Genomic DNA, 9922 nt, shown 5'->3' on the forward strand with positions numbered 1-9922 from the left:
CTCAGCACTGAATTTGAATGCCAAGCAATCATTGTCTTGCACATATATAGTGCCAATTACATATCATGTCCCCAGTGATGCTGTTACAAATGTCCCCAGTGAGTTTTTAGCGAATTTTTTTTTTTTTTCACTTTCTGGAATGTCTGGTTTTCTGAATAATTCGGATAACGGATATTCGGATACGGAATACTCGACCTGTATACATTTCTAGGCAAACAAAATTCTATGGTCATTTTAGCCTCAATGTAATATACTGTAGTCATAGGTGTTTCTATTGTGGGTGCAGTGTGTGCAGGTGGGCCTACACTGCACACCCTGCACCAATATTGAATTACTTACCTCTTTGCTGTCTCATGGTGCAAGAGTAGTCTGTAACGAGGGGCCTTATTCTAGTTCACTCTCGAATTTTCAGAGGAAAATTCCTTCTCAAATGGACAAAACCAAGTGCACTGCAGGTGGGGCAGATGAAACATGTGCAGATATAATTAGATTTGGTGAGTTATTTTGTTTCTGTGCAGGGTAAATACTGACTGCTTTATTTCTACACTGCAATATAGATCTCACTTTGTAGAAAACCCCCTCCCAAATCTAATTCTATCTGCACATGTTACATCTGCCCCACCTGCAGTGAACATGGTTTTGTCCATTTGAGAAGGAATTTGCCTCTAAGAGTGAACTAGAATAAGGCCCCATGTCCCATGCTCTTCTAAGATTCCCCTTATTATAGTATGAGCACAAACAAATCATATCATTATAATGCTAAAAGTTGCTAACAATTAAGATAAAGCGGAGAGAGATAAAGTACCAACCAATAGCTCCTAGCTGTAATTTTTCTATAACAGCCTGTAACTGGGCAGTAAGGAGCAGATTTGCTGGTACTTTATCTGGAACCACGTTTTCTCTTTTCAAGGGTTTAGGAGATAGTATAGACCCTTACTCATATGTTGTTAACAAGCTTAATATGAACACCATTCAACTTTTATACAATTTGTTATCTTGTTTTACTTTTTATGGGAAGCTACGTAGCCGCACAATAAACTAATATTTGAAAAAGTTAATCTACATTATCTTGCTCAGTCTTTACTGTTTTTATCTATTGCTCAATTTTTGCTCTATTTTGGGCTTGATTTTACATATTAATTGCATTCGGAAATACATAACAGGGGTGTACCCTGCTTTCTACTGTGTACTAAAAACAACTTGATATTGTGACTACTAGAGTGCAGAGTGCATAACAAAAGTTTTTATAGCAGTCCAACTCCTAAACATATCAATCAGGTTCTACAAAATTCTGTGAATTTGTCGGTGCCTGAGAGAATGAGATATTTAATTTAGTAGTCAATCCTAGAGTACCATTTGTGAACAGGTACTAGTCAGGATTGTAGAATTAGACAGAAGCTAAAATGTTGGACCTTCAGGTACAGTGTCATGTAATATAGATTGAGAAGTCCAAACAACAACGCTCCAAATGTCAGATATCACCACTCCCACCGTGGATGCAGAAAAGTAATCGGTTCCCTGCCTCATCTTTAACAAGTACCAGAAATGGAGGGACATAGTCTCGTCAGGATCTTATATTGCGTCTCCATATAGGAGCTGAAATTAGTATTCAAGATTTTTTTGTTCATCAGTCAACATCTAAAATTTCTACTCAATTCTTTTGTATAATTTGGAAATTCATCAAATCTCATCTAAATACAGGTTGAGTATCCCTTATCCAAATATCCATTAACCAAAATTATTTTGAAAACCATACATTCCAGGAAGTGAACAAATTTTTTTTTTTTTTTTGCTAAAAGCGCTACTGGGGACATCTATAACTGGCACTACTGGAGATATAATATGTAGCTGGCACAAAATATCTGAAAGAACATGATTGCTTAGCACTCACATTTAGTACCTGAGATAATACACAAACTTTGTTTTGAAACCTTGTTTTATGCATAAATAAAATATATTTGTGTGTATTTCATGTGTTTGATGTGTTTGTACAACATAAATGCAAGATACCTCAAGATACCTCATTGATATATAAAAATATTCTGAAACATGGAATAATCCGTTATCCAAAATTATTCTGGTCCTGAGCATTTTGGATAAGGAATACTCAACCTGTATATTGTATAAGGAGGAGGAGATATGTGTCAATGTTTTGTGAGGTTATACATAATTTCTCAAAAGAGACGACAATTTCTCTCCTAGTCAGTAAATGCCCCTTGTATGAAGATAGAAGTGTGTCACCTATAGGTATCTCCAGAATACTTTTCTAGGGATCACCCATTTAAATTGAATCTATGAAAACTAATGGTAAGATTATTGAAGTCTACCATAGAACATAGAAGGGTACGGGTTATAGTAGGGTTAGCCTCTATATGTAGATATACTGTGTGCCTCAGTTGCAATACACTATTTGGAGTCTTATTACACTCTAGACAATTCTCATTTTCTAGTAATAAATATTAGTTTAAAAGGGAGTTACACCTTCACCTTTTCTACAATGACAAATTAGTGTGATTTTGTATACATTGACCTGAACATCTGTTGCCGTAACAATGGGTAACATATCTTCCTACATAATAAGCTTGCCTGAAGGTACACTTCCCATTTAATAACTAACTTCAGGCTCTGTGCGTTATTTTCTGTGAGCAAAGCTTGAATGATTTATTACATGATCTCACTATTTACACAATAATTTAATGTTTGGATGATCGTTTAGTGTGAATTTCCTTTGCAATTAATCAAGTAAAATGTGTGATGGTAGGTGAACTTTGTCCCGAGAGAAATATCCACCACATGCTTAGCAAAGAAGCAATGTAATATTTCGCCATTTTAAAATAATATATTTGCATATTGTAATACAAAGTGTATCACCGTTTAGCTCTAAATTTCTAATTAAAATTATATGTTAACAGAATTAACAAGTAATGTAATATGAAAGGCAAAAATCAAAATGCTGTACAATGTATTGGTAGAGAAAGAAAGACTGTATTGACTGATAGAGTACATATTGGGGGTCATTCTAATTCATTCCGTCCCCTGGGGGTTCGCACGGGGGACCAATGGTTTTTTTACTGCGCATGCGCATAATGCTTTATGCGCATGTGCAGGGTTCTTTGGGAGAGTCAGACTCGGCGACTGGCATAGTCGCGTCACATGATGTCAGCCGTCTGCATTGTCTTCGGCCAGAAGCCCGAAAGTATAAGTCAGTCTCAACGAACTTATATTTGCAATCCCTGGAGAAATCATTCGATGTTCGCCGAACATCGAATGATTTTTCTGGCTGCGGGCACATGTTAGGGGAAACGGTGGCAGGGGGGCGTTACAAGGACTCGGTTACAAGGATGTGCAGAATGAATCAGAATGACCCCCAATATGTAGTCTATCAGTCAATACAGTTTTTCTCTACAAATACATTGTACAGCATTTTGATTTTTGCCTTTCATAGTACATTACATTGTCAAAATTCCAACATGGTCAATATGTAGACATTTAAAATGTCAATATATCAAAAAGTCAACATGAGTGTTTCAGGATTTTTCCTTTGAAACAGACTTGTTCTTACTTGACAATCCAAGTGGATACTGGACCTATTTAGATACTGTACAGTACAAGATCATGTCGTCGGATCTTGCGAGATCCTGACACTTGAAAGAGGTGGGCGGCTGGACGCCATCTTTACTCCAGTCTAGGAGAGAGAAAAGGCAGCCTGCTTGCCCGCCCACCTGCCGTCCCGCTGATACTACAGTACTTATTACAGTGCGAATACTGGGGTTGTCCAGTCCAGTGATAGAGAGCACTCAGTGCTGTAGTGTATGTTATAGGCCAGTCCAGTGATAGTCCGGTGGCCCTGATGTAAAAGTCCAGTAGTACTGCTGTAAAGTCCAGTGGTACTGCTGTAAAGTCCAGTGGTATTGCCGTTAAGTCTAGTGGTACTGCCGTTAAGTCCAACGATACTGCCGTTAAGTCCAGTGGTTCTGCCATTACGTCCAGTAGTACTGCTGTCAAGTCCAGTGGTACTGAGGTTAAGTCCAGTACTGCTGTTAAGTCCAGTGATACTGCTAGTCCTAAAGTACTGCTTTTAATTCCTGTGGTACTGCCGTTAAGTCCAGTGGTACAGCCAACAGCCGTATAAGTCCAGTCACAGTCCAGTGTACACTCTAAAAAAAAAATAAAGATTTATTTTAATCCGTCTAATTTTTTCAGGCTTTGCCGTGTGTGTGGGCAGGGTACATTTGTGAGGCTATAAATAACCCCAAAATAAAATAGATATTGTAATCCATCTAATTTGTTCAGGCTTTGTGTGTTTGTGTATGCGTGGTACACTCTCCTGTGCCACCCGCATATAAATAATAAATAACCACAAAATAAAAGGGTTATTTTAAACCAGGCATGTCCAACGTTGGCCCTCCAGATGTTATGAAACTACACATCCCAGCATGCTTTGCCACGGTTTTGCTATTAGAGAATGCTAAAACTATTGCAAAGCATGCTGGGATGTGTAGTTTCAAAACATCTGAAGGGCCAACGTTGGACATGCCTGTTTTAAACCCATATCATTTTTCAAGCTTTGCCGTGTGCGTGGTTTAGGGGTACACTCTACTCTGCTGCACGCATATAATAAATAACCCCAAAATAAAAAGCTAATTTTAATCTGTAAAAATTTTTCAGGCTTTGCCGTGTGTGTGTGGGGTTTGGGCCAAGTACACTCTCCTGTGCCTCCCGCATATAATAATTTAAATAACCCCCAAATAAAAGGGTTATTTTTAATCTGTATAATTTTTTAGACTTTGCCATGTGTGTGGGCTGGGAACACTCTCCTGTGCCACCCTCAAATAATAAATAATCCCAAAATAAAAGGGTTATTTTAATCCATAATATTTTTTCAGACTTTGCCGTGTGTGTGGTTTATGGGTACACTCTCCTATGCCACATATTGGCCCTTATTCTGATCGGTGCGGATATTCCAGAATTCTTACGGTGCGGTCCGCACGCCACGCTGTGCGGCGGCGTGCGGGCATCGTCCGTAGAAACGCCCACGTGTCCTCCGCATTCGGACGGACTCACTCTTTAAGAACAGGGCGTGTGTACGGACGACATACAAACCGTGCGTGTGCGGTGGAAACGTACAGATTCTTGCACGGTCTTCCCGCACAAGCACGGTCTTACCGCGTCAGAACGTACGGGAAGCTGTCCGTACGCCCCGATGCGGAGTATTTACACACAATCCAACACTTTTGTACTGAGTACACACAGCGATCACATGACCCACTTAGGCTATTAGGCAACCTCCTGAAAAAGGGATTGTTATCAATTTCAATCAATTAAATGCTCATCTATACTGACCCACATTCCTACTACATTCATGACACACATTAACCCTTACAGCATGTGACCCTAACATACATCTAGATACACTATGTACATTTTGCTTATTTTAAAGATTTTAAACAAGTTACACATATACTTTAGCATGTTAGAAAAAAACACTGACAACTTTGAACTTGAAATAACGATTTAATCAAAAATAACTGGCCCCAACCAAAAAATTAAAATTCCCCATCAATTATGCGGTCCATCTCCACAATCATTTGGCTCATCAGGCCTCTGAGTCTAAGGAGGGCCCCACGGCGACCCTCCTCTGCTTGGGCAGGCTCATCTGTGGAGGAAAATCAAAATCCAAAATGACTAATGATATTCATGCATACATTTAACATAGTCAAACCTACTTTTTAAACATGCATTGTGACAGGTGTGTGTGTGTATATATATATATATATATATATATATATATATATATATATATATATATATGCAATAAGATCGCACTCCATACAAAATATGCAACCGCTGGGGTGATGTCCAGAACTTTCCTTACAAGAAACAAAGTCCATGTATATAAAGACCAAAAAGACACACTCTCCAGACTGTTTGATGCAAAATAAAAAGCTGTGTATTTGTATTCACATAGACATCATAGTATAAAGAAGGGTACTCAACGTTAGCGTATTAGTCCATATAGGACCTTCCTCAGGAGTTAGACAACAAGGGCATCCATTTGGGGTGAAGCACAGCGTGGACCACACAGCAGGTTCCTACAGCTGTGTGGTCCACGCTGTGCTTCACCCCAAATGGATGCCCTTGTTGTCTAACTCCTGAGGAAGGTCCTATATGGACTGAAACGCTAACGTTGAGTACCCTTCTTTATACTATGATGTCTATGTGAATACAAATACACAGCTTTTTATTTTGCATCAAACAGTCTGGAGAGTGTGTCTTTTTGGTCTTTATATATATATATATATATATATATATATATATATATATATATATTCACACATATCTAACTATATATATGAGACATACACCTATACATACATGCATACATACTACATGGAAAGCCTGATTTTGGCCCTCTACACTTTACTCTGTCGAACACCTCACAGTCATACTGCTCCTTCTCAATCCAAACCCACCCATGACTAAGCTCTGAGAAGCATGTCACGCGCTGCACCAATCACAATTCGGCAAACAAAGTTCAGTGTCTCTTATATGATGGAGCCTGCCAGGGGAGTTACACAACTCTCAGGAATGCTCAGTACATTTGTGCAATCAAGCATGGCTTGCCTGCTGATGGTCTGCTCCAGAAATCATTGTCAGAATGCCAGTTAGGGGAAGCTGCAGCACTAACCCACTCACATGCTCAAAAGCATTACTAAGACCAAATACACACACAATTATGGTGCAAAACATACATGCAGGCCGCAGGGGGTGGTTAGCTAGAGGAGGGCCCAGGGGCACTGACCACTTGTTACTCCAGTCTAAGCCACGCCTGTCCATACTCCATTTATGCCATACTGAATCTCGTTTACATAGATCATTCACCAGTAAACTCTACTCACCCTATATGAGGCTACAGATTGTAGGCAAGCAGCAGGGACATGAAACACTTACATTAGCAAGTCATCCCTTTCTTCCAGGATACAGATTAACTACACAGGTTCAGTGGCACTTAAAATCGAGATGAAAGACATCCTCACAACCTGTGTCATTAATATGTGTCCTGGCTGAAAGGGATGGTTTGCCCACCCTATCTAACCCCAAAGTGTGTCTGTTGCTATCCCGTTTGTTTTGTCATTTTATAGTATTGTTAAAATCAATTGAATCACCAGTGCTACATAGCAAATAGTACATGCCAAACGGATAAATAAATCCTTATGTATACATACCAATTCCGGCCGCCTGGACAACCTCATCGGCCTCCACCTCCTCCTCAGGGGCCTCCAATGCGTCATCCTCGGCCTGGATGACGTCCTCCACGGGTGGCAGTGCCTCCACAGCCCACCCCTCGTCATCGTCAATTTGCTGGGCCCCCTCCTCCGGCCTCCCTTCCTGTGGCTGGTCCTCCAGGGCCACCGCTGCCTCCTCCTCCTCCATTTCCTGCGCCCCCTCCTCCGGGCTCCCTTCCTGGGGCAGGTCCTCGAGGGCCACCTCTGCCTCCTCCCGGGCCTGTCTTGCGCGAGCACGTGCTGTGTATGTGAAAAATCAAAAAAGTGGCAATTAGTGGTAATTACTATTAAGCCTAATCAAGCTATAAATGCAAAGGTTAGAAGTACAGATAATTGTACAGGCAAACAGCTCCTTAGTGGCCTTTGCAAAACACAGCCTGTAACATGGCAGGTATGCTGTGACATTTGGGCCATTGTAAGCATCACAAGCATTAATCCTCCCCAATAACATATTTTATGACCATTACAGGGTGTCAAACAGGAAGTAGCACTCATATATTGTATGCCATATTTAACTCATGGATCAGGCAGGTTACCTTATTGGTTGAAAAATGGTCATGTCAGCAATATTGTACAATTGGGCATTTAATGGGTAAACACTTACATCGAGCAATGCTGGCCCGTATTTGCTGGAGCTTCTCAGGCTGGCGCCGCCTGAGATCAGACCATCGCCGCTCCAGCTGTGCGATGGTCCTGCGCACCTGGGTGCGCGCGAATATGCGCCTGCGGGCCGATGCATATGCCTGGCGCTTCTGCCGGTTTGTAATAAAAGGGCCGGCACGCCCCAGCCTGGTCTCCATAACGGAGACCAGAGTTCGCAGCTCCGCGGAAGAGAATGGGGCTGCTCTCCCATAGGCCGCCATCTTAGCAATGGCACAAATCAAACAATCATGTGCTGTCATTGGTTGATCAGAGTGATATTTGGTATTAACTTTATTGTTCATTTTTACACTAACAGCGTGTATGCGCCCGAACAGACGGCTAACCCATTGCATCGCACACCCATCCTGAACAGTGTAAAATAAGATGGAAACACATTATATGTAATCTATAACATTCACCAAACATGGGTATAAGCAACAGGTGAAATAGTGTGCATCACTAGACACTTACACCTAACTCAACAAGGTAGTAAACAGCTAATTTATAATGAAAGCTATGCAGCAGAAACATAGCAAATAGTGGCAGACCTTTTCCCAAAATTTGGCCATACTGCCATGTGTACACTTACCTTCTACTGGCCCCTACTACAGAGGTGGAATGAAAAGTAGCTAGCATCTAACCTGAATTTGGAGTGCTTTCACATGTGATTTGGATGCTAGCACTGATTACTTGTGGCTAAGTGGTGGACTGGATTGACATATGGAATGGGTAGTGTCAGTTGTACTACATAGCAAACAAGTGCACAGTACAGAAGTACATTCAAATATACATTTCATGTCTGACCTCAGTTGTATTTGTTCATTGGTGTTGGAATCTGCATTTAGCTAATAAATTAGACTTACTGAGTTTGCCAGGTTTTTTGGAAATATTTTTCAACACCAAGGGGCGGGCCGTATGCGCCGCACGGTTGACGCTGGCGTACGGGACGCGGCCGTACGGAACGCAGGTTGCAGCTGATTAACGCCAATTACAGAAATAGTATTTAAAGTTGTCCTAGAAAGGCAAACACTTGTTGCAAACATGGCTGGCTCAGAGTCAGAGGAAGACCAGGTGGTGCAGAATCTCTTGGCACGCATGGAGGCAAACACCACCTATGTGCCCCTCAACCCAGAGCACCTAGATGGGCCATCCACATCAGGCCAATCAGCAGCAGGGCCATCCTCAGCATCAGCAGAATCATTGGGAACACAGCAGGTGGCTTCCCAACAGAGTAGCCAGGCCAGCAACCGGTGGCCGTGGCAGTGGCAGTGCCCGTGGCCGCAGTGGGGCAACAGAGGAACCAACCACAAGAAACATGGCATATGAACCGCGGGAGCTTGACATCCTGGTGACCCGGGCACGTGATTTAATTGAGTGCCCAGCGGTGAAGTTGACACACACAAGGAGATGGAAGATCTGGGAGGAGATAACGGCGGAAATTAATGCAGTGGCTCCACAAGTTCGTCAGACGGAGCACGTTAAGAAGAGGCAAGTACATGTGTGTTACATTTGAGTAGGACAAGTCCAGTAATGTTAACATTCAATATTAGATGGAGTTGGTCAATGGGTGTTCACGTTGCTTGGAGGCACAGACATGTTGGCCATGACATAGAATTGATAGTTTTTGGAGGGTGACTGTTTTTGTATCTTCTAAGGGTTGGTTTGAAAAATGAATATAATGTAAGTTTGGTGTCAGTAGTCACATGTTGTATTATGTTTCAGATTGCAATGGGTGCTACAGCAAACATGAGTAGTTACATGTATTAATATGTACACTTTGATTGCAGGTGGCACGACTTCAAAGGCAACCTCAAGAAGAAATTGACCCAGCGGTGGGAACACAGCCACACCTCTGGGGCTGGCCCCATGCCATCCAAGCTGGAGCTCAGCCCCCTGGAAGAGATGGCCCAGTGCTGTATAGCAGTGGAGGAGATCCGGGGGGTGAGCACTATAGACAGCGAGTCCCCAGCGGAAGTGATGGCTTCTACACTTGA

General features: G+C 41.9%; 1 protein-coding gene across 1 annotated transcript; it reads right to left on the reverse strand.

Moving 5' to 3' along the window:
* Positions 1-5531: 5531 nt before the first annotated feature.
* Positions 5532-8523, reverse strand: LOC146079643 (uncharacterized). Its single transcript, XM_083186330.1, has 3 exons — positions 8518-8523; positions 7227-7526; positions 5532-5656 (listed from the first exon to the last, which is right to left on the reverse strand). The coding sequence occupies exons 2-3, from the start codon at positions 7432-7434 to the stop codon at positions 5547-5549; spliced, it is 318 nt and encodes a 105-aa protein (XP_083042456.1). The 5' UTR covers positions 7435-7526; positions 8518-8523; the 3' UTR covers positions 5532-5546.
* Positions 8524-9922: the final 1399 nt, after the last annotated feature.

The sequence above is a fragment of the Crinia signifera genome, chromosome 5 (genome assembly GCF_055691185.1).
Source record: "Crinia signifera chromosome 5, ASM5569118v1, whole genome shotgun sequence".
Lineage (NCBI taxonomy): Eukaryota > Metazoa > Chordata > Amphibia > Anura > Myobatrachidae > Crinia > Crinia signifera.